Here is a 26,780-nt window from a genome sequence, read left to right on the forward strand (position 1 = left end):
CACGCGGAGATTTCTCCAACTGTCAATGTTATGGAATGTTACCAAAAAGCAAAACCAGGCTTGCGATTCAAAGAGAAAGGGCCAGATTAGGAATGTGCAATTTACGTCAGCGAAGGCGTGTCGAGGAACTACCAGAGCAACGCGAAACCAGACTTGCTGCTGAAAGAAAAAGTAAAAAAAAGAAGGCGTGTCGAGGAATCACAAGAGCAACGTGAAAACAGACTTGCGGCGTCAAGAGATAATGCTAGATTATGAATGTGCAATTTACGTCAACGAAGGCGTTTCGAGGAACTACCAGAGCAACGCAAAACCAGACTTGCTGCTAAAAGAGAAAGTGAAAAAAGAAGGCGTGCCGAGGAATCACAAGAACAGCAAGAAAACAGGCTTGCAGCTGATAAAGAAAGTAAGAAAAGAAAGCGTGCCGAGGAATCACACGAGCAACCTGATTATCGCCTGGCATTCAGGTACAGCCCAGACGATGATTATAGTAGATATGTTCAAATCGGGACTATGTCTTAAATTTGTTCGTATTGCAAGGCCTTGAAATTCAATGGTGAAACAATGGGAATGTGTTGCGCCTCAGGAAAAGTTAAACTTCCCCTATTGGCTGCACCACCAAAGCCATTGAAGACTTTGCTTACTGGAACTACGTCAGAATCTAAGCGTTTTTTTTTATCGCAGATCAGAAAATATAACTCATGTTTCCAAATGACGTCGTTTGGTGCCCAAATCAAAAATACAGATCAATTTATGCCTACTTTCAAAGTAAAAGGGCAAATTTATCATAGAGCAGGGTCCCTTCTACCATTTTCAGGCGAGAATCATAATTTTTTACAATTGTACTTCACCAGCGATAGAAATTCTGAATTGAATACACGTTGCAAAATTTCTCCCAACGTTGAAAGGACAATCGTTTCCCAATTGCAACATCTTTTCCACGAAAATAATTATTTAGTGCATCTGTTCAAAACAGCTATCGATTTGATGCCTACTGATACGCATAAAATTGTTATTTCCGCTGACAAAATGCCTCCTGGCCAACATATGCGTAGATACAATTCTCCAACTATCAACGAAATGGCAGTCGTTAAGGTCGGTGATCAGTTTTTACCTCGAGATATTATTCTTCATAAGCGAAACGCTCAGTTGGTAAGAATCGCTGAAACTCATCGATGCTACGATGTCCTACAATATCCTATTATTTTTTTAGATGGAGCCGACGGCTATCACTTTAATATTAAATTGATGAGTCGAGCCACTAACAAAGAAATGAATAAGAAATGCAGTGCAATGCTTTATTATTCCTATAGACTAATGATTCGGCAGGATGAAGACAATTATATTTTAAAATGCCGTCAATTGCTTCACCAATACGTCGTTGATATGTATGCAAAAATTGAATCTGAACGTTTGCTATTTATCCGGCTGAATCAGACCAAGCTTTGCTCTGAACAATACATTCATTTGCGAGATGCAGTCGTAAATGACGATAATACCATAAACGTTGGAAGATTAACGATTTTACCTTCGTCATATGCTGGCAATCCCCTTCATATGCATGAATATGCTGAAGATGGTATTGCGTTTGTTCGTCTCCATGGTCGTCCAGATTCATTTGATACATTTACATGTAATTAATCTTGGGACGAGATACAACAGCTTTTACTTCAAGGAAAATCGGCGGTTCATAGACATGAGTTTACGGCCCATGTCTTCTGCCAAAATTTGAAATCACTGATAAACTAAATAGTAAAACTTGAAGTGTTTTGGTCAGTGCGATACTGGATGTACTCAGTGGAATGGCAAAACGAGGTTTGCCACACGCACATATACTAATCTGGCTACATAATAAAATTAGTTCTAACAAAATTGATGATGTGATTTCCGCTAAAATACCTGATGAAAATGTCGATAAGGGATTATATGATATGCAGTGACATGGCAGTTTTTGGCTTGCAGTCCGAAATCAAAGATATCGACGAAATCGTACAATATTAGGCTGGAAGATACATAAGCAGTAATGAAGCTGTTTGGCAAATTCTTTCATTTCAGATACATGAACGTAGTCAAGCTATTGTTCACTTAACGGTACATTTACAAAATGGTCAACGTGTTTATTTTTCGGAATAAAGCTTGCAACAAAGAGCCCTGAATCCCCCGGATACAAAGTTAACTGCTTTCCTTTCGCTATTCAAAAATGATTCTTTTGCAAAAAAACTGCTGTATACTGAAGTACCTTCGTATTACACGTGGAATACTAAAAATAAAGTATTTGAACGTCAAAAACAGGATAAGTCAGTCGACGGCCAACCTACCATCTTCAAAGATACCACGATAGGAAGACTCTACACCGTTCACCCCAATCAACATGAATGCTTCTTTCTACGCCTACTTTTGGTGAATGTACCCGGTCCGACGTCCTTTGAGTATTTGAGAACTGTAAACGGTACTATACATGACACTTACCGTAGTGCATGCCAACTCTGAATTTCTTGGAGAATGAATAACACTGGGATAACTGCATCAATGACGCGTGCGAAACGTCAACTCCAAGTCAAATTCGTGCATTGTTTGGCATCATACTAACAACTTGCTCTCCATCAGCTCCTACAGAGCTATGGGAAAAAAATAAATCAAAAATATCCGAAGATACACTCCGTCGAAAACGGTTAGAGACGTCAGATATGACTTTTGATTTTGCATCAGAAATCTATAACTACACTTTAGTTATTATAGAAGATTTGTGCGTATGTATGGCAAACAAACCTCTTCAGGATTTGGGAATGCCTTCACCTAATCGTACCGTTGCTGTTTCGACATGTGTAGAATTGGATCGTGAACAAAGTTGCAGTACGAGTGATCTATTGTCGTATGTACAAAATAACATTTCCAAGTTAACGTCGGAACAAAAAGACATTTATAATACGATAATGCATTGTGTCGATAACAACGTTGAAGAAATTTTCTTTTTGGATGTGCCAGGAAGTACTGGTAAAACATTTGTGATAAAACTGATTCTGGCATCAATTCGATAAAAAAATTATATAGCGTTGGCAATTGCGTCGTCCGGAATAGCCGCAACGTTGCTGCCTGGTGGAAGAACTGCTCATTCCAATTTGAAATTGCCTCTGAATTCGCATTCTACAGAAACTCCCACGCGCAATATTTCCAAATCATCTGGTATGGGTAAAGTATTGCAGCAATGCAAACTTATTATTTGGGACGAGTGCACAATGGCACACAAAAAATCGCTCGAGGCTCCGGATCAATGTTTGAAAGATTTGCGAGGGAATTCGAAACCCTTTGGCAGCACATTAATATTGCTTTCGGGAGATTTCAGGCAAACATTACCTATAATACCTAGATCAACCCCTGCAGACCAAATGAATGCTTGCCTGAAAAATTCTAATTTATGGGCACACGTAAAAACATTAAAATTAACTACAAATATGCGTGTCCGATTGCAAAACGATGACTCTGGTCAAACATTTTCAGATCAATTGCTGACAATTGGAAACGGAAAGCTCCCAGTATACTCAATTTCAGGACGTATATAACTACCTGCTGAATTTTGTAATTTAATGACGTCCAAAAATTAATTGATTGAAAAAGTGTTTCCGAATATTCTAAACAATTTTAAAAATAATAAATGGCTAAGTGAAAGAGCGATTCTTGCACCCAAAAATATAGACGTCCACGAAATCAACAATATTGTTTTGACCAAGATTCGAGATCAGGCAGTCCTTTAAAAGTCAGTCGACACAGTTTAGGAACCAAATGAGGCGGTTAATTATCCATCTGAATTTTTAAATTCTGTGGATCTTTCATGGTTTCCACCATACGTGCTACAACTAAAAATAGGCGTACCAATAACACTGTTAAGAAATATCAACCCACCAAAGGTTTGCAATGGCACGCGACTTGCCGTAAAAAAAAAGCAATGGAAAACGTAATATAGGCCTCAATCTTGACAGGCCCTTTTAAGGGTGAGGCTGTTCTTATTCCTCGCATTCCCATGATTCCAACGGATCTGCCTTTTTAATTTATAAGATTGCAATTCCCAATTCGATTAGCATTTGCAAAAACTACAATGGCGCGAAACTAATATGGCAGGTAACAACTTGCGCGCACGGGGGGGCTTGGAGGGGGGCGCGAAGCCCCAATAGCTAGCTTATATATATATATATATATATATATATATATATATATATATATATATATATATATATATATATATATATATATATATATATACTAGCTGTTGGGATGACACGAAGCAGTTGGCGCTTTGCTCCAACCCAACAGCTAGTATATAAATGACTTCCCAGTCTGTAATTTTTCTTTGAGCGTCCCAGTCGTCATTTATATTCCCTGTGCCCGAGTGTCCTGGTCGTCATTTGTTTCCCGGTCGTTATTTGTGTTCCAGTGTCCCAGTCTGTAATTTCGCATTGCTGCAATACTTTACCCATCCCAGATGATTTGGAAATATTGCACGTGGGAGTTTCTGTAGAATGCAAATTCAGAGGCAATTTCAAAGCGGAATGAGCAGTTCTTCCACCAGGCAGCAACGTTGCGGCTATTCCGGACGACGCAATTGCCAACGCTATATCATTTTTTTATCGAATTGATGCCAGAATCAGTTTTATCACAAATGTTTTACCAGTACTTCCTGGCGCATCCAAAAAGAAAATTTCTTCAACGTTGTTATCGACACAATGCATTATCGTATTATAAATGTCTTTTTGTTCCGACGTTAACTTGGAAATGTTATTTTGTACATGCGACAATAGATCACTCGTACTGCACTTTGTTCACGATCCAATTCTACACATGTCGAAACAGCAACGGTACGATTAGGTGAAGGCATTCCCAAATCCTGAAGAGGTTTGTTTGCCATACATACGCACAAATCTTCTATAATAACTAAAGTGTAGTTATAGATTTCTGATGCAAAATCAAAAGTCATATCTGACGTCTCTAACCGTTTTCGACGGAGTGTATCTTCGGATATTTTTGATTTATTTTTTTCCCATAGCTCTGTAGGAGCTGATGGAGAGCAAGTTGTTAGTATGATGCCAAACAATGCACGAATTTGACTTGGAGTTGACGTTTCGCACGCGTCATTGATGCAGTTATCCCACTGTTATTCATTCTCCAAGAAATTCAGAGTTGGCATGCACTACGGTAAGTGTCATGTATAGTACCGTTTACAGTTCTCAAACACTCAAAGGACGTCGGACCGGGTACATTCACCAAAAGTAGGCGTAGAAAGAAGCATTCATGTAGATTGGGGTGAACGGTGTAGAGTCTTCCTATCGTGGTATCTTTGAAGATGGTAGGTTGGCCGTCGACTGACTTATCGTGTTTTCGAAGTTCAAATACTTTATTTTTAGTATTCCACGTGTAATACGAAGGCACTTCAGTATACAGCAGTTTTTTTGCAAAAGAATCATTTTTGAATAGCGAAAAGAAAGCAGTTAACTTTGTATCCGGGGGATTCAGGGCTCTTTGTTGCAAGTTTTATTCCGAAAAATAAACACGTTGACCATTTTGTAAATGTACCGTTAAGTGAACAATAGCTTGACTACGCTCATGTATCTGAAATGAAAGAATTTGCCAAACAGCTTCATTACTGCTTATGTATCTTCCAGCCTAATATTCTACGATTTCGTCGATATCTTTGATTTCGGACTGCAAGCCAAAAACTGCCATGTCACTGCATATCATATAATCCCTTATCGACATTTTCATCAGGTATTTCAGTGGAAATCACATCATCAATTTTGTTAGAACTAATTTTATTATGTAGCCAGATTAGTATATGTGCGTGTGGCAAACCTCGTTTTGCCATTCCACTGAGTACATCCAGTATCGCACTGACCAAAACACTTCAAGTTTTACTATTTAGTTTATCAGTGATTTTAAATTTTGGCAGAAGACATCGGCCGTAAACTCATGTCTATGAACCACCGATTTTCCTTGAAGTAAAAGCTGTTGTATCTCGTCCCAAGATTAATTACATGTAAATGTAATAAATGAATCTGGACGACCATGGAGACGAACAAACGCAATAGCATCTTCAGCATATTCATGCATATGAAGGGGATTGCCAGCATATGACGAAGGTAAAATCGTTAATCTTCCAACGTTTATGGTATTACCGTCATTTACGACTGCATCTCGCAAATGAATGTATTGTTCAGAGCGAAGCTTGGTCTGATTCAGCCGGATAAATAGCAAACGTTCAGATTCAATTTTTGCATACATATCAACGACGTATTGTTGAAGCAATTGACGTCATTTTAAAATATAATTGTCTTCATCCTGCCGAATCATTAGTCTATAGGAATAATAAAGCATTGCACTGCATTTCTTATTCATTTCTTTGTTAGTGGCTCGATTCATCAATTTAATATTAAAGTGATAGCCGTCGGCTCCATCTAAAAAAATAATAGGATATTGTAGGGCATCGTAGCATCGATGAGTTTCAGCGATTCTTACCAACTGAGCGTTTCGCTTATGAAGAATAATATCTCGAGGTAAAAACTGTTCACCGACCATAACGACTGCCATTTCGTTGATAGTTGGAGAATTGTATCTACGCATATGTTGGCCAGGAGGCATTTTGTCAGCGGAAATAACAATTTTATGCGTATCAGTAGGCATCAAATCGATAGCTGTTTTGAACAGATGCACTAAATAATTATTTTCATGGAAAAGATGTTGCAATTGGGAAACGATTGTACTTTCAACGTTGGGAGAAATTTCGCAACGTGTATTCAATTCAGAATTTCTATCGCTGGTGAAGTACAATTGTAAAAAATTATGATTCTCCCCTGAGAATGGTAGAAGGGACCCTGCTCTATGATAAATTTGCCCTTTTACTTTGAAAGTAGGCATAAATTGATCTGTATTTTCGATTTGGGTACCAAACGACGTCATTTGGAAACATGAGTTATATTTTATGATCTGTGATAAAAAAAACGCTTAGATTCTGACGTAGTTCCAGTAAGCAAAGTCTTTAATGGCTTTGGTGGTGCAGCCAATAGAGGAAGTTTAACTTTTCCTGAGGCGCAACACATTCCCATTGTTTCACCATTGAATTTCAAGGCCTTGCAATACGAACAAATTTAAGACATAGTCCCGATTTGAACATATCTACTATAATCGTCGACTGGGCTGTACCTGAATGCCAGGCGATAATTTTCAGGTTGCTCGTGTGATTCCTCCGCTCGCTTTTTTTTCTTACTTTCTTTATCAGCTGCAAGCCTGTTTTCTTGCTGTTCTTGTGATTCCTCGACACGCCTTCTTCTTTCACTATATCTTTTAGCAGCAAGTCTGGTTTCGCGTTGCTCTGGTAGTTCCTCGAAACGCCTTCGTTGACATAAATTGCACATTCATAATCTAGCATTATCCCTTGAAGCCGCAAATCTGTTTTCACGTTGCTCTTGTGATTCCTCGACACGACTTCTTTTTTTACTTTTTCTTTCAGCAGCAAGTCTGGTTTCGCGTTGCTCTGGTAGTATCTCGACACGCCTTCGCTGACGTAAATTGCACATTCCTAATCTGGCCCTTTTTCTTTGAATCGCAAGCCTGGTTTTGCTTTTTGGTAACATTCCATGTTATTGACAGTTGGAGAAATCTCCACGTGCCAAGCTTGCTAAAGGTCAACAATTTATAATAAACCTCAAATTTAAGTATCTTTTTTAAGGTTTTCAAATTACATTAATCTATTGTCAAAATTTTTCGAAATATTTATGCAATTCCCAGTTTTTATATTTAAACCCTCAACACAAAAATACATACAACTTATTTATATATATATATACTAGCTGTTGGGGTGGCGCTTCGCGCCACCCCAACACCTAGTTGGTTAAACCTAGTTGGTTAAACCCTCAACACAAAAATACATACAACTTATTTATACACCTTATTTATACACAACACCTAGTTGGTTAAACCCTCAACACAAAAATACATACAACTTATTTATATATATATATACTAGCTGTTGGGGTGGCGCTTCGCGCCACCCCAACACCTAGTTGGTGGGGGCGCTTCGCGCCCCCCCCCAAGCCCCCCCGCGCGCGTAAGTCGTTACGCGCCATATTAGTTACGCGCCATTGTAGTTGTGTCCCTATGTCCCACCTGTGAATATAGATATATATATATATATATGTTTTTAACTACGTAAAACTTGCGAATATACAACATTCTTTGCTGTCCCATTGTCTGTGCATATAAATAGATTGTTTACCGACTCTTGAAAATGCAACATATAATGGTCCATGGGAAAACAATCCGTATTCAGATCTATACCTCATGATTCTAATGATTGCCCTTGAGCTTTGTTGATGGTGATTGCTAATCTACCATTCCCTGTGTCGCCATCGTCATTTATATATCCCCTTGTGCCCCCCGGCATCCCCTTTGTAGTTTTGTCCCTGTGTCCCGGTCGTCATTTGTGTCCCGGTGTCCCAGTCTGTGATTTCTCTTTGAGTGTCCCGGGCGTCATTTATATTCCATGTGTCCCGGTGTCTTGGTCGTCATTTATATCCCCCTGTGCCCCCCGGCGTCCCCGTTGTAGTTGTGTCCCTGTGTCCCGGTCGTCATTTATATTCCCTGTGTCCCGGTCGTCATTTGTATCCCGGTGTCCCGGTCTGTATATACATTCGTTTTTTAGTTTTGTTTTTCTCCTTTATTTTTTTCCTTTTTTATTTTTTTTCTTTTTTAGTTTATTTAGATTTTTAGATTTTTTAGTTTTTTTATTAGTTTTTTTTTTCTTTTTAGTTTTTTTGTAGTTTTTACCTTTTTTTTAGTTTTTTTAGTTTTTTTTACTTATATCCTGGTCGTCATTTATACTCCCTGTGTCCCGGTCGTCATTTGTGTCCCGGTGCTTTGTTGATTGCTAATCGAACATTCCTTTTGTCCCGGTCGCTTTCTCTTTGAGTGTCGTCATTCATATTCCCTATGTGCCGGTGTCCCGGTCGTCATTTGTGTCCCGATGTCCCGGTCTGTAATTTCGTCAGTTGAAAACTTATGATGAAATAAATTTTTTATTTTTTCCCTTTTTTTTGTTTTTAGTTTTTTTTATTGGTTTTTACCTTTTTTTAGGTTTTTTAGTTTTTTTCTTTTTTCTTTTTAGTTTTTTTTGAAGTTTTTATCTTTTTAGTTTTTTTATTTTTATTTATATTTTTTTAGTTTTCTTTTTCTCCTTTATTTTTCAGTTTTTTCCTTTTTTTAGTTTTTTTTTTCTTTTTTAGTTCTTTTAGTTTTTACCTTTTTTAGTTTTTTTTAGTTTTTTTAGTTTTTTAGCTTTTTTTATTTTTTTTTTATTAGTTTTTAGTTTATTTTATGTTTTTTTCCTTTTTTTAGTTTTTTTTTTTAGTTTTTTTATCTTTTTTTAGTTTTTTTTTAGTTTTTAAGCTTTTTTAGATTTTTTTTATTTTGTTTTCTTTTTTTTTGTAGTTTTTACCTTCTTTAGATTTTTGCTTCTTTTATATTAATGCTAAAGCCAAAGTTCGAACCTGGAACCTCTTAAACCTAGAACCTGGAACATAACGCCTTATCAACTCAGTACATCGGCTTGAATACATTCGTTTTTGAATTGGTATATGATGACGTCATATTATATGATGAAAAAAATTTTTTGTTTTTTTTTCCTTTTTTTCTTTTTTGTTTTTTTATTGGTTTTTACCTTTTTTTTTAGCTTTTTTAGTTTTTTTTCGTTTTTTCTTTTTAGTTTTTTTGTAGTTTTTATCTTTTTTATTTTTTTGTATTTTTATTCATATTTTTTTAGTTTTCTTTTTCTCTTTTATTTTTCAGTCTTTTCCTTTTTTTAGTTTTTTTCTTTTTTAGTTTTTAGTTTTTTTTAGTTTTTTACCTTTTTTTAGTTTTTTTAGTTTTTTAGATTTTTTAGTTTTTTTATTAGTTTTTAGTTTTTTTTGTAGTTTTTGCCTTTTTTTAGTTTTTTCAGTTTTTTTTAGTTTTTAGTTTTTTACCTTTTTTTATTTTTTTTAGTTTTTTAGCTTTTTTAGTTTTTTTTTTCTTTTTAGTTTTTTTTGTAGTTTTTACCTTTTTTAGTTTTTTTTTCTTATTTTGTATTAGTGTGAAATAATTCAGACGTCATATGCGGACAAACCCGACATCACCTGATCCACAGATCCACAGATCCACAGACAACTTATCTATATATATAAAAATAAGTTGTCTGTGTGTGGATCTGTGGATGGATCAGGTGACGTCACCTGAAAAAACGGGATCAGGTGACGTCAAAACTGAAAAAACTAAAAAAAGGCAAAAACTACAAAAAAAACTAAAAACTAATAAAAAAAATAAAAAAGCTAAAAAACTAAAAAAACTAAAAAAAGGCAAAAACTACAAAAAAAACTAAAAACTAATAAAAAAGCTAAAAAACTAAAAAAACTAAAAAAAGGCAAAAACAACAAAAAAACTAAAAACTAATAAAAAAATAAAAAAGCTAAAAAACTAAAAAAACTAAAAAAAGGTAAAAAACTAAAAAAACTAAAAACTAAAAAAAACTAAAAAAAAGGTAAAAACTGAAAAATAAGCTAAAATAAAGGTAAAAACCAATAAAAAACTAAAAAAAAAACTGAAAAAACTAAAAAAAGGCAAAAACTACAAAAAAAACTAAAAACTAATAAAAAAAGTAAAAAAGCTAAAAAACTAAGAAAACTAAAAAAACTAAAAAAAGGTAAAAAACTAAAAAAAATAAAAAATAAAAAAAAAATAAAAAAAAGGAAAAAACTGAAAAATAAGCTAAAATAAAGGTAAAAACCAATAAAAAACTAAAAAGAAAAAAAGGAAAAAACTAAAAAAAATTTTCATCTAAAAAACTAAAAAAAACTAAAAAAGGTAAAAACTAAAAGAACTAAAAAAGAAAAAAATAAATGACGACACTCAAAGAGAAAGCGACCAGGACAAAAGGAATGTTCGATTAGCAATCAACAAAGCACCGGGACACAGGGAGTATAAATGACGACCAGGACATAAGTAAAAAAAAAACTAACAAAACTAAAAAGAAGGTAAAAACTACAAAAAAACTAAAAAGAAAAAAACTAAAAAAAGGCAAAAACTACAAAAAAAACTAAAAACTAATAAAAAAGCTAAAAAACTAAAAAAACTAAAAAAAGGCAAAAACTACAAAAAAAACTAAAAACTAATAAAAAAAATAAAAAAGCTAAAAAACTAAAAAAACTAAAAAAAATAAAAAAAGGTAAAAAATTAAAAAAACTAAAAAATAAAAAAAACTAAAAAAAAAGGAAAAAACTGAAAAATAAGCTAAAATAAAGGTAAAAACCAATAAAAAACTAAAAAAAAAACTGAAAAAACTAAAAAAAGGCAAAAACTACAAAAAAAACTAAAAACTAATAAAAAAAAGTAAAAAAGCTAAAAAACTAAAAAAAACAAAAAAACTAAAAAAAGGTAAAAAAATAAAAAAAAATAAAAAAAAAATAAAAAAAAGGAAAAAACTGAAAAATAAGCTAAAATAAAGGTAAAAACCAATAAAAACTAAAAAGAAAAAAAGGAAAAAACTAAAAAAAAATTTCATCTAAAAAACTAAAAAAAACTAAAAAAGGTAAAAACTAAAAGAACTAAAAAAGAAAAAAATAAATGACGACACTCAAAGAGAAAGCGACCAGGACAAAAGGAATGTTCGATTAGCAATCAACAAAGCACCGGGACACAGGGAGTATAAATGACGACCAGGACATAAGTAAAAAAAAAAACTAACAAAACTAAAAAGAAGGTAAAAACTACAAAAAAACTAAAAAGAAAAAAAAACTAAAAACTAATAAAAAAACTAAAAAATCTAAAAATCTAAATAAACTAAAAAAGAAAAAAAAAGGAAAAAAATAAAGGAGAAAAACAAAACTAAAAAACGAATGTATATACAGACCGGGACACCGGGATACAAATGACGACCGGGACACAGGGAATATAAATGACGACCGGGACACAGGGACACAACTACAACGGGGACACCGGGGGAAACAGGGGGATATAAATGACGACCGGGACACCGGGACAGGGAATGGTCGATTAGCAATCACCATCAACAAAGCTCAAGGGCAATCATTAGAATCATGAGGTATAGATCTGAATACAGATTGTTTTCCCATGGACCATTATATGTTGCATGTTCAAGAGTCGGTAAACCTGACAATCTATTTATATGCAAAGACAATGGGACAGCAAAGAATGTTGTATATTCGCAAGTTTTACGTAGTTAAAACCATATATATAAAAACTAAAAACTAATAAAAAAAATAAAAAAGCTAAAAAACTAAAAAAACTAAAAAAACTAAAAAAAAGGTAAAAAACTAAAAAAACTAAAAAATAAAAAAAACTAAAAAGAAGGAAAAAACTGAAAAATAAGCTAAAATAAAGGTAAAAACCAATAAAAAACTAAAAAAAAACTGAAAAAACTAAAAAAAGGCAAAAACTACAAAAAAAACTAAAAACTAATAAAAAAGTAAAAAAGCTAAAAAACTAAAAAAAAATAAAAAAACTAAAAAAAGGTAAAAAACTAAAAAAAATAAAAAATAAAAAAAAACTAAAAAAAAGGAAAAAACTGAAAAATAAGCTAAAATAAAGGTAAAAACCAATAAAAAACTAAAAAGAAAAAAAGGAAAAAACTAAAAAAATTTTCATCTAAAAAACTAAAAAAAACTAAAAAAGGTAAAAACTAAAAGAACTAAAAAAGAAAAAAATAAATGACGACACTCAAAGAGAAAGCGACCAGGACAAAAGGAATGTTCGATTAGCAATCAACAAAGCACCGGGACACAGGGAGTATAAATGACGACCAGGACATAAGTAAAAAAAAACTAACAAAACTAAAAAGAAGGTAAAAACTACAAAAAAACTAAAAAGAAAAAAAAACTAAAAACTAATAAAAAAACTACAAAATCTAAAAATCTAAATAAACTAAAAAAGAAAAAAAAGGAAAAAAATAAAGGAGAAAAACAAAACTAAAAAACGAATGTATATACAGACCGGGACACCGGGATACAAATGACGACCGGGACACAGGGAATATAAATGACGACCGGGACACAGGGACACAACTACAACGGGGACACCGGGGGAAACAGGGGGATATAAATGACGACCGGGACACCGGGACAGGGAATGATCGATTAGCAATCACCATCAACAAAGCTCAAGGGCAATCATTAGAATCATGAGGTATAGATCTGAATACAGATTTTTTTCCCATGGACCATTATATGTTGCATGTTCAAGAGTCGGTAAACCTGACAATCTATTTATATGCAAAGACAATGTGACAGCAAAGAATGTTGTATATTCGCAAGTTTTACGTAGTTAAAACCATATATATATATATATATATATATATATATATATATATATATATATATATATATATATCTATATTCACAGGTGGGACATAGGGTCACAACTACAATGGCGCGTAACTATTATGGCGCGTAACGACTTACGCGCGCGGGGAGGCTTGGGGGGGGGGCGCGAAGCGCCCCCTCCAACTAGGTGTTGGGGTGGCGCGAAGCGCCACCCCAACAGCTAGTTTTTATATATATAGAAGATATAGAAGATATAATCTGGCGTAACAGACAAAGTGTAACAAACATAACACACAGACAACTTATTTATATATATATAGAATAGATAAGATGTCCTTCTGTCTGTCTGTCTGTCGAGTGACGTCATTGTATAACTTCTGAATTATTTCGTCATATACCAATTCAAAAACGAATATATTAAAGCCGAAGTAGCTGAGTTGGTAAAGCGTTATGTTCCAGGTTCCAGGTTCGAAACTTGGCTTTGTCATTAATACAAAAGAAGGAAAAAAACTAAAAAAGGTAAAAACTATAAAACAAAAGTAAAAAGAAAATACTAAAAAAAACTGAAAAGCTAAAATACTAAAAAAATAAAAAAAGGTAAAAAACTAAAAACTAAAAAAGAAAAAAACTATAAAAGAAACTAAAGAAAAGCTAAAAACTACAAAAAAACTGAAAGAAAAAAACAACTAAAAACTAATATAAAAAACTAAAAAAAAAAAAAAAATTAAAAAGAAAAAAAACTAAAAAAAAGGAAAAAAACTGAAAAATAAAGGATAAAAAGAAAACTAAAAACCGGGACAAAGGGAATGTAAATGACGACTGGGACACTCAAAGAGAAATTACAGACTGGGACACAAATTACGACCGGGAAATATAAATGACGACCGGTACACTCTAAGATAAATTACAGACCGGGACACCGGGACACAAATGACGACCGGGACACCGGTACACAGGGAATATAAATGACGACTGGGACGCTCAAAGAGAAATTACAGACTGGGACACTGGGACACAAATGACGACCGGGATACTGGGAATATAAATGACGACCGAGACACAGGGACACAACTACAAGGGGGATGACGGGGGTACAGGGGGATATATAAATGACGACGGGGACACAGGGAATATTCTATTAACAATCACCATTAACAAAGCTCAAGGGCAATCATTAGAATAATCAGGAATAGATATGAATATGTAGTGTTTTTCCCTTGGACAACCAAAGACAATGGGACATCGAAGAATGTTGTATATTCGGAAGTTTTACGTAGTTAAAAACATATATATATATATATATATATATATATATATATATATATATATATATATATATATATATATATATATATATATATATATATATATATATATATATATCTTTCAATATTCACAGGTGGGACACAGGGACACAACTGCAATGGCGCATAACAACTTACGCGTGGGGGAGGGCTTGGGGTTTTACTATCTAGAATTTTTTGTTTCCATTTGCCTTAATATTTTTTTTAGGCTTCGGATATGTCGGATGAAACCTACATAGTCACAATTTATAGTGAACTATATAAACCCTTCCTATAGCTTTATCTAAGTGTCTTTCTTAAAAGTCTATATTCGTTCTTTATTATAGTTAAAAAAAAATTGAAGCTTAGTAAACACTACTTTGGAAATGTCAAGAGCAAAAATGGTAAATTGAAATTTGAAACCATATTGGCCAAAACGAATTATAAACTTAGTAACATAAGAAAAGGTATCTTACTAGACAAATATTTCTAATCCACTGCTTTAAAACTGAAATTACATACGGAATTGGTCCTGGATCCTGGTTATTCCAGAAAGATTTTGAAAGAAATGTTCCAAATAGGTTGCTAGCTGCCACTGCAGCCCATATGTTAAGTGGCAGCTGTGAAGCCTTTTTTGGGGGATTTTACAGCATGCAATTATCCGGTCAAGTCACTGCTCAATTATCAATCCAATTACGTTTTTGCAATAGAAGAACTACCCCAGCAGCAGCCATATTGCACTGTTAACCCTAAAGTTTCCCTTTCAGTGGGACATAATAGATTAATCTGGTTCAAAATCGCTATGAACATAACCTGAGCATAAAACGTACTTTTGATGCTTCAGTCTTCATCCCCCCATCTTCTACAATACTACAGATTAAAGTTAATCTGCATTTTCCGATATTCGTACTTTTTACATTACTAAATAAAAAAGTACTACTTTACATCTGCTGTTTCGAAGGTTTTGGCCCCCCATAAAAAAATCCTGCGTACGTGCCTGCTAAAATATGATGAAAATATAGTGTTTTAGTAACAAAATTACGGAAACTGCAACAGAGAATTATGGAAAGCATGCCATCCAGGACCAATTATATCAAATACCTAGTCTAATCACCACAAAATACTAAATGTTTAATAAAAATATACCTGCATAGATACCGTTTATCTCGCTCATGCTAAGCTGATCATCTCCGAGTGGACATAGAAAAACAGTTTCATTACAGATCAAGAACAGTGTTGTCACTCTCTGAGTCAAGTTGAAATTCACAACATGAGATATGACACTCTTTAATGGAGAAGGTAGAAACGCAAGTTACTCTATGTATACCTTTGAGGCGGCTATTAGTGATCGTTTGGCAGATTATTGAACCATTTTGCAATTTACCGTTTGCCAAAAAACTTGGTTGATGTGACGCACATTACTCTACATATACCTTTGCTGTGGCTATTAGTGATCGTTTGGTAGATTACTGAACCATTTGGCAATTTATCATTTACCAAAAAACTTGGTTGATGTGACGCACATTACTCTATGTATACCTTTGCTGAGGCTATTAGTGATCGTTTGGAAGATTATTGAACCATTTTGCCATTTACCATTTGCCAAAAAACTTGGTTGATGTGACGCACATTACTCTACATATACCTTTGCTGTGGCTATTAGTGATCGTTTGGTAGATTGCTGAACCATTTGGCAATTTATCATTTGCCAAAAAACTTGGTTGATGTGACGCACATTACTCTATGTATACCTTTGCTGAGGCTATTAGTGATCGTTGGGATGATTATTGAACCATTTTGCTATTTACCATTTGCCAAAAAAATTGGTTGATGTGACGCACATTACTCTACGTATACCTTTGCTGTGGCTATTAGTGATCGTTTGGCAGATTACTGAACCATTTTGCCATTTATCATCTTGGTTAATGTGACGAACATTACTCTATGTATACCTTTGCTGTGGCTATTGGTGATCATTTGGCAGATCATTGAACCATTTTGCAATTTACTATTTGCCAAAAAACTTTGTTAATGTGACGGACATTACTTTAAGTATACCTTTGCTGTGGCTATTGGTGACCATTTGGCAGATCATTGAAGCATTTTGTAATTTACCATTTGCCAAAAAACTTGGTTAATGTGACGCACATTACTCTATGTATGCCTTCGCTGAGGCTATTAGTGATCGTTTGGAAGATTATTGAACCAATTTGCCATTAACCATTTGCCAAAAAACTTGGTTGGTGTGACGCACATCAACCAAAGGTATACTCTATGTATACCTTTGCTGTGGCTATTAGTGATCGTTTGGCGAATTACTGAACCATTTTGCCATTTACCATTTGCCAAAAAACTTAGCGTATGTGACGCACATTACTCTATGTATACCTTTCCTCTGGCTATTAGTGATCGTTTGGCAGACTATTGAACCATTTTGTAATTTACCATTTGCCAAAAAACTTGGTTGATGTGACGAACATTAATCTATGTATACCTTTGACGTGACTATTAGTGATCGTTTGGCAGATCATTGAACCATTTTGCAATTTACCATTTTCCAAAAAACTTGGTTAATGTGACGAACATGACTCTATGTATACCTTTGCTGTGGCTATTAGTAATCGTTTGGCAGATTATCGAACCATTTTGCCCTTTACCATTTGCCAAAAAACTTGGTTGATTTGACGCACATTACACGAATTTGACTTGGAGTTGACGTTTCGCACGCGTCATTGATGCAGTTATCCCAGTGTTATTCATTCTCCAAGAAATTCAGAGTTGGCATGCACTACGGTAAGTGTCATGTATAGTACCGTTTACAGTTCTCAAACACTCAAAGGACGTCGGACCGGGTACATTCACCAAAAGTAGGCGTAGAAAGAAGCATTCATGTAGATTGGGGTGAACGGTGTAGAGTCTTCCTATCGTGGTATCTTTGAAGATGGTAGGTTGGCCGTCGACTGACTTATCGTGTTTTCGAAGTTCAAATACTTTATTTTTAGTATTCCACGTGTAATACGAAGGCACTTCAGTATACAGCAGTTTTTTTGCAAAAGAATCATTTTTGAATAGCGAAAAGAAAGCAGTTAACTTTGTATCCGGGGGATTCAGGGCTCTTTGTTGCAAGTTTTATTCCGAAAAATAAACACGTTGACCATTTTGTAAATGTACCGTTAAGTGAACAATAGCTTGACTACGCTCATGTATCTGAAATGAAAGAATTTGCCAAACAGCTTCATTACTGCTTATGTATCTTCCAGCCTAATATTCTACGATTTCGTCGATATCTTTGATTTCGGACTGCAAGCCAAAAACTGCCATGTCACTGCATATCATATAATCCCTTATCGACATTTTCATCAGGTATTTCAGTGGAAATCACATCATCAATTTTGTTAGAACTAATTTTATTATGTAGCCAGATTAGTATATGTGCGTGTGGCAAACCTCGTTTTGCCATTCCACTGAGTACATCCAGTATCGCACTGACCAAAACACTTCAAGTTTTACTATTTAGTTTATCAGTGATTTTAAATTTTGGCAGAAGACATCGGCCGTAAACTCATGTCTATGAACCACCGATTTTCCTTGAAGTAAAAGCTGTTGTATCTCGTCCCAAGATTAATTACATGTAAATGTAATAAATGAATCTGGACGACCATGGAGACGAACAAACGCAATAGCATCTTCAGCATATTCATGCATATGAAGGGGATTGCCAGCATATGACGAAGGTAAAATCGTTAATCTTCCAACGTTTATGGTATTACCGTCATTTACGACTGCATCTCGCAAATGAATGTATTGTTCAGAGCGAAGCTTGGTCTGATTCAGCCGGATAAATAGCAAACGTTCAGATTCAATTTTTGCATACATATCAACGACGTATTGTTGAAGCAATTGACGTCATTTTAAAATATAATTGTCTTCATCCTGCCGAATCATTAGTCTATAGGAATAATAAAGCATTGCACTGCATTTCTTATTCATTTCTTTGTTAGTGGCTCGATTCATCAATTTAATATTAAAGTGATAGCCGTCGGCTCCATCTAAAAAAATAATAGGATATTGTAGGGCATCGTAGCATCGATGAGTTTCAGCGATTCTTACCAACTGAGCGTTTCGCTTATGAAGAATAATATCTCGAGGTAAAAACTGTTCACCGACCATAACGACTGCCATTTCGTTGATAGTTGGAGAATTGTATCTACGCATATGTTGGCCAGGAGGCATTTTGTCAGCGGAAATAAAAATTTTATGCGTATCAGTAGGCATCAAATCGATAGCTGTTTTGAACAGATGCACTAAATAATTATTTTCATGGAAAAGATGTTGCAATTGGGAAACGATTGTACTTTCAACGTTGGGAGAAATTTCGCAACGTGTATTCAATTCAGAATTTCTATCGCTGGTGAAGTACAATTGTAAAAAATTATGATTCTCCCCTGAGAATGGTAGAAGGGACCCTGCTCTATGATAAATTTGCCCTTTTACTTTGAAAGTAGGCATAAATTGATCTGTATTTTCGATTTGGGTACCAAACGACGTCATTTGGAAACATGAGTTATATTTTATGATCTGTGATAAAAAAAACGCTTAGATTCTGACGTAGTTCCAGTAAGCAAAGTCTTTAATGGCTTTGGTGGTGCAGCCAATAGAGGAAGTTTAACTTTTCCTGAGGCGCAACACATTCCCATTGTTTCACCATTGAATTTCAAGGCCTTGCAATACGAACAAATTTAAGACATAGTCCCGATTTGAACATATCTACTATAATCGTCGACTGGGCTGTACCTGAATGCCAGGCGATAATTTTCAGGTTGCTCGTGTGATCCCTCGGCTCGCTTTTTTTTCTTACTTTCTTTATCAGCTGCAAGCCTGTTTTCTTGCTGTTCTTGTGATTCCTCGACACGCCTTCTTCTTTCACTATATCTTTTAGCAGCAAGTCTGGTTTCGCGTTGCTCTGGTAGTTCCTCGAAACGCCTTCGTTGACATAAATTGCACATTCATAATCTAGCATTATCTCTTGAAGCCACAAGTCTGTTTTCACGTTGCTCTTGTGATTCCTCGACACGACTTCTTTTTTTACTTTTTCTTTCAGCAGCAAGTCTGGTTTCGCGTTGCTCTGGTAGTATCTCGACACGCCTTCGCTGACGTAAATTGCACATTCCTAATCTGGCCCTTTTTCTTTGAATCGCAAGCCTGGTTTTGCTTTTTGGTAACATTCCATGTCATTGACAGTTGGAGAAATCTCCACGTGCCAAGCTTGCTAAAGTTCAACAATTTATAATAAACCTCAAATTTAAGTATCTTTTTTAAGGTTTTCAAATTACATTAATCTATTGTCAAAATTTTTCGAAATATTTATGCAATTCCCAGTTTTTATATTTAAACCCTCAACACAAAAATACATACAACTTATTTATATATATATATACTAGCTGTTGGGGTGGCGCTTCGCGCCACCCCAACACCTAGTTGGTTAAACCTAGTTGGTTAAACCCTCAACACAAAAATACATACAACTTATTTATACACCTTATTTATACACAACACCTAGTTGGTTAAACCCTCAACACAAAAATACATACAACTTATTTATATATATATATACTAGCTGTTGGGGTGGCGCTTCGCGCCACCCCAACACCTAGTTGGTGGGGGCGCTTCGCGCCCCCCCCCAAGCCCCCCCGCGCGCGTAAGTCGTTACGCGCCATATTAGTTACGCGCCATTGTAGTTGTGTCCCTATGTCCCACCTGTGAATATAGATATATATATATATATATGTTTTTAACTACGTAAAACTTGCGAATATACAACATTCTTTGCTGTCCCATTGTCTGTGCATATAAATAGATTGTTTACCGACTCTTGAAAATGCAACATATAATGGTCCATGGGAAAACAATCCGTATTCAGATCTATACCTCATGATTCTAATGATTGCCCTTGAGCTTTGTTGATGGTGATTGCTAATCTACCATTCCCTGTGTCGCCATCGTCATTTATATATCCCCTTGTGCCCCCCGGCATCCCCTTTGTAGTTTTGTCCCTGTGTCCCGGTCGTCATTTGTGTCCCGGTGTCCCAGTCTGTGATTTCTCTTTGAGTGTCCCGGGCGTCATTTATATTCCATGTGTCCCGGTGTCTTGGTCGTCATTTATATCCCCCTGTGCCCCCCGGCGTCCCCGTTGTAGTTGTGTCCCTGTGTCCCGGTCGTCATTTATATTCCCTGTGTCCCGGTCGTCATTTGTATCCCGGTGTCCCGGTCTGTATATACATTCGTTTTTTAGTTTTGTTTTTCTCCTTTATTTTTTTCCTTTTTTATTTTTTTTCTTTTTTAGTTTATTTAGATTTTTAGATTTTTTAGTTTTTTTATTAGTTTTTTTTTTTCTTTTTAGTTTTTTTGTAGTTTTTACCTTTTTTTTAGTTTTTTTAGTTTTTTTTACTTATATCCTGGTCGTCATTTATACTCCCTGTGTCCCGGTCGTCATTTGTGTCCCGGTGCTTTGTTGATTGCTAATCGAACATTCCTTTTGTCCCGGTCGCTTTCTCTTTGAGTGTCGTCATTCATATTCCCTATGTGCCGGTGTCCCGGTCGTCATTTGTGTCCCGATGTCCCGGTCTGTAATTTCGTCAGTTGAAAACTTATGATGAAATAAATTTTTTATTTTTTCCCTTTTTTTTGTTTTTAGTTTTTTTTTATTGGTTTTTACCTTTTTTTAGGTTTTTTAGTTTTTTTCTTTTTTCTTTTTAGTTTTTTTTGAAGTTTTTATCTTTTTAGTTTTTTTATTTTTATTTATATTTTTTTAGTTTTCTTTTTCTCCTTTATTTTTCAGTTTTTTCCTTTTTTTAGTTTTTTTTTTCTTTTTTAGTTCTTTTAGTTTTTACCTTTTTTAGTTTTTTTTAGTTTTTTTAGTTTTTTAGCTTTTTTTATTTTTTTTTTATTAGTTTTTAGTTTATTTTATGTTTTTTTCCTTTTTTTAGTTTTTTTTTTTAGTTTTTTTATCTTTTTTTAGTTTTTTTTTAGTTTTTAAGCTTTTTTAGATTTTTTTTATTTTGTTTTCTTTTTTTTTGTAGTTTTTACCTTCTTTAGATTTTTGCTTCTTTTATATTAATGCTAAAGCCAAAGTTCGAACCTGGAACCTCTTAAACCTAGAACCTGGAACATAACGCCTTATCAACTCAGTACATCGGCTTGAATACATTCGTTTTTGAATTGGTATATGATGACGTCATATTATATGATGAAAAAAATTTTTTGTTTTTTTTTCCTTTTTTTCTTTTTTGTTTTTTTATTGGTTTTTACCTTTTTTTTTAGCTTTTTTAGTTTTTTTTCGTTTTTTCTTTTTAGTTTTTTTGTAGTTTTTATCTTTTTTATTTTTTTGTATTTTTATTCATATTTTTTTAGTTTTCTTTTTCTCTTTTATTTTTCAGTCTTTTCCTTTTTTTAGTTTTTTTCTTTTTTAGTTTTTAGTTTTTTTTAGTTTTTTACCTTTTTTTAGTTTTTTTAGTTTTTTAGATTTTTTAGTTTTTTTATTAGTTTTTAGTTTTTTTTGTAGTTTTTGCCTTTTTTTAGTTTTTTCAGTTTTTTTTAGTTTTTAGTTTTTTACCTTTTTTTATTTTTTTTAGTTTTTTAGCTTTTTTAGTTTTTTTTTTCTTTTTAGTTTTTTTTGTAGTTTTTACCTTTTTTAGTTTTTTTTTCTTATTTTGTATTAGTGTGAAATAATTCAGACGTCATATGCGGACAAACCCGACATCACCTGATCCACAGATCCACAGATCCACAGACAACTTATCTATATATATAAAAATAAGTTGTCTGTGTGTGGATCTGTGGATGGATCAGGTGACGTCACCTGAAAAAACGGGATCAGGTGACGTCAAAACTGAAAAAACTAAAAAAAGGCAAAAACTACAAAAAAAACTAAAAACTAATAAAAAAAATAAAAAAGCTAAAAAACTAAAAAAACTAAAAAAAGGCAAAAACTACAAAAAAAACTAAAAACTAATAAAAAAGCTAAAAAACTAAAAAAACTAAAAAAAGGCAAAAACAACAAAAAAACTAAAAACTAATAAAAAAATAAAAAAGCTAAAAAACTAAAAAAACTAAAAAAAGGTAAAAAACTAAAAAAACTAAAAACTAAAAAAAACTAAAAAAAAGGTAAAAACTGAAAAATAAGCTAAAATAAAGGTAAAAACCAATAAAAAACTAAAAAAAAAACTGAAAAAACTAAAAAAAGGCAAAAACTACAAAAAAAACTAAAAACTAATAAAAAAAGTAAAAAAGCTAAAAAACTAAGAAAAATAAAAAATAAAAAAAAAATAAAAAAAAGGAAAAAACTGAAAAATAAGCTAAAATAAAGGTAAAAACCAATAAAAAACTAAAAAGAAAAAAAGGAAAAAACTAAAAAAAATTTTCATCTAAAAAACTAAAAAAAACTAAAAAAGGTAAAAACTAAAAGAACTAAAAAAGAAAAAAATAAATGACGACACTCAAAGAGAAAGCGACCAGGACAAAAGGAATGTTCGATTAGCAATCAACAAAGCACCGGGACACAGGGAGTATAAATGACGACCAGGACATAAGTAAAAAAAAAACTAACAAAACTAAAAAGAAGGTAAAAACTACAAAAAAACTAAAAAGAAAAAAACTAAAAAAAGGCAAAAACTACAAAAAAAACTAAAAACTAATAAAAAAGCTAAAAAACTAAAAAAACTAAAAAAAGGCAAAAACTACAAAAAAAACTAAAAACTAATAAAAAAAATAAAAAAGCTAAAAAACTAAAAAAACTAAAAAAAATAAAAAAAGGTAAAAAATTAAAAAAACTAAAAAATAAAAAAAACTAAAAAAAAAGGAAAAAACTGAAAAATAAGCTAAAATAAAGGTAAAAACCAATAAAAAACTAAAAAAAAAACTGAAAAAACTAAAAAAAGGCAAAAACTACAAAAAAAACTAAAAACTAATAAAAAAAAGTAAAAAAGCTAAAAAACTAAAAAAAACAAAAAAACTAAAAAAAGGTAAAAAAATAAAAAAAAATAAAAAAAAAATAAAAAAAAGGAAAAAACTGAAAAATAAGCTAAAATAAAGGTAAAAACCAATAAAAACTAAAAAGAAAAAAAGGAAAAAACTAAAAAAAAATTTCATCTAAAAAACTAAAAAAAACTAAAAAAGGTAAAAACTAAAAGAACTAAAAAAGAAAAAAATAAATGACGACACTCAAAGAGAAAGCGACCAGGACAAAAGGAATGTTCGATTAGCAATCAACAAAGCACCGGGACACAGGGAGTATAAATGACGACCAGGACATAAGTAAAAAAAAAAACTAACAAAACTAAAAAGAAGGTAAAAACTACAAAAAAACTAAAAAGAAAAAAAAACTAAAAACTAATAAAAAAACTAAAAAATCTAAAAATCTAAATAAACTAAAAAAGAAAAAAAAAGGAAAAAAATAAAGGAGAAAAACAAAACTAAAAAACGAATGTATATACAGACCGGGACACCGGGATACAAATGACGACCGGGACACAGGGAATATAAATGACGACCGGGACACAGGGACACAACTACAACGGGGACACCGGGGGAAACAGGGGGATATAAATGACGACCGGGACACCGGGACAGGGAATGGTCGATTAGCAATCACCATCAACAAAGCTCAAGGGCAATCATTAGAATCATGAGGTATAGATCTGAATACAGATTGTTTTCCCATGGACCATTATATGTTGCATGTTCAAGAGTCGGTAAACCTGACAATCTATTTATATGCAAAGACAATGGGACAGCAAAGAATGTTGTATATTCGCAAGTTTTACGTAGTTAAAACCATATATATAAAAACTAAAAACTAATAAAAAAAATAAAAAAGCTAAAAAACTAAAAAAACTAAAAAAACTAAAAAAAAGGTAAAAAACTAAAAAAACTAAAAAATAAAAAAAACTAAAAAGAAGGAAAAAACTGAAAAATAAGCTAAAATAAAGGTAAAAACCAATAAAAAACTAAAAAAAAACTGAAAAAACTAAAAAAAGGCAAAAACTACAAAAAAAACTAAAAACTAATAAAAAAGTAAAAAAGCTAAAAAACTAAAAAAAAATAAAAAAACTAAAAAAAGGTAAAAAACTAAAAAAAATAAAAAATAAAAAAAAACTAAAAAAAAGGAAAAAACTGAAAAATAAGCTAAAATAAAGGTAAAAACCAATAAAAAACTAAAAAGAAAAAAAGGAAAAAACTAAAAAAATTTTCATCTAAAAAACTAAAAAAAACTAAAAAAGGTAAAAACTAAAAGAACTAAAAAAGAAAAAAATAAATGACGACACTCAAAGAGAAAGCGACCAGGACAAAAGGAATGTTCGATTAGCAATCAACAAAGCACCGGGACACAGGGAGTATAAATGACGACCAGGACATAAGTAAAAAAAAACTAACAAAACTAAAAAGAAGGTAAAAACTACAAAAAAACTAAAAAGAAAAAAAAACTAAAAACTAATAAAAAAACTACAAAATCTAAAAATCTAAATAAACTAAAAAAGAAAAAAAAGGAAAAAAATAAAGGAGAAAAACAAAACTAAAAAACGAATGTATATACAGACCGGGACACCGGGATACAAATGACGACCGGGACACAGGGAATATAAATGACGACCGGGACACAGGGACACAACTACAACGGGGACACCGGGGGAAACAGGGGGATATAAATGACGACCGGGACACCGGGACAGGGAATGATCGATTAGCAATCACCATCAACAAAGCTCAAGGGCAATCATTAGAATCATGAGGTATAGATCTGAATACAGATTTTTTTCCCATGGACCATTATATGTTGCATGTTCAAGAGTCGGTAAACCTGACAATCTATTTATATGCAAAGACAATGTGACAGCAAAGAATGTTGTATATTCGCAAGTTTTACGTAGTTAAAACCATATATATATATATATATATATATATATATATATATATATATATATATATATATATCTATATTCACAGGTGGGACATAGGGTCACAACTACAATGGCGCGTAACTATTATGGCGCGTAACGACTTACGCGCGCGGGGAGGCTTGGGGGGGGGGGGGCGCGAAGCGCCCCCTCCAACTAGGTGTTGGGGTGGCGCGAAGCGCCACCCCAACAGCTAGTTTTTATATATATAGAAGATATAGAAGATATAATCTGGCGTAACAGACAAAGTGTAACAAACATAACACACAGACAACTTATTTATATATATATAGAATAGATAAGATGTCCTTCTGTCTGTCTGTCTGTCGAGTGACGTCATTGTATAACTTCTGAATTATTTCGTCATATACCAATTCAAAAACGAATATATTAAAGCCGAAGTAGCTGAGTTGGTAAAGCGTTATGTTCCAGGTTCCAGGTTCGAAACTTGGCTTTGTCATTAATACAAAAGAAGGAAAAAAACTAAAAAAGGTAAAAACTATAAAACAAAAGTAAAAAGAAAATACTAAAAAAAACTGAAAAGCTAAAATACTAAAAAAATAAAAAAAGGTAAAAAACTAAAAACTAAAAAAGAAAAAAACTATAAAAGAAACTAAAGAAAAGCTAAAAACTACAAAAAAACTGAAAGAAAAAAACAACTAAAAACTAATATAAAAAACTAAAAAAAAAAAAAAATTAAAAAGAAAAAAAACTAAAAAAAAGGAAAAAAACTGAAAAATAAAGGATAAAAAGAAAACTAAAAACCGGGACAAAGGGAATGTAAATGACGACTGGGACACTCAAAGAGAAATTACAGACTGGGACACAAATTACGACCGGGAAATATAAATGACGACCGGTACACTCTAAGATAAATTACAGACCGGGACACCGGGACACAAATGACGACCGGGACACCGGTACACAGGGAATATAAATGACGACTGGGACGCTCAAAGAGAAATTACAGACTGGGACACTGGGACACAAATGACGACCGGGATACTGGGAATATAAATGACGACCGAGACACAGGGACACAACTACAAGGGGGATGACGGGGGTACAGGGGGATATATAAATGACGACGGGGACACAGGGAATATTCTATTAACAATCACCATTAACAAAGCTCAAGGGCAATCATTAGAATAATCAGGAATAGATATGAATATGTAGTGTTTTTCCCTTGGACA

At 33.2% G+C, this 26,780-nt stretch overlaps 1 protein-coding gene across 1 annotated transcript in view; it reads right to left on the reverse strand.

The window, feature by feature from the left end:
* Window positions 1–2,554: 2,554 nt before the first annotated feature.
* LOC136042143 (inner centromere protein A-like) overlaps window positions 2,555–26,780 on the reverse strand; it is a 41,500-nt gene continuing 17,274 nt past the window's right edge. Inside the window, exons 3-5 of the mRNA XM_065727059.1 lie at window positions 19,427–19,615; window positions 7,186–7,374; window positions 2,555–2,615 (exon numbers count right to left, since the gene is read on the reverse strand). Coding sequence (XP_065583131.1) covers window positions 2,555–2,615; window positions 7,186–7,374; window positions 19,427–19,615 — 439 coding nt within the window. The remainder of the gene's footprint in view (window positions 2,616–7,185; window positions 7,375–19,426; window positions 19,616–26,780) is intronic.

This window comes from Artemia franciscana, unplaced genomic scaffold (genome assembly GCF_032884065.1).
Source record: "Artemia franciscana unplaced genomic scaffold, ASM3288406v1 PGA_scaffold_683, whole genome shotgun sequence".
NCBI classification, from domain to species: domain Eukaryota; kingdom Metazoa; phylum Arthropoda; class Branchiopoda; order Anostraca; family Artemiidae; genus Artemia; species Artemia franciscana.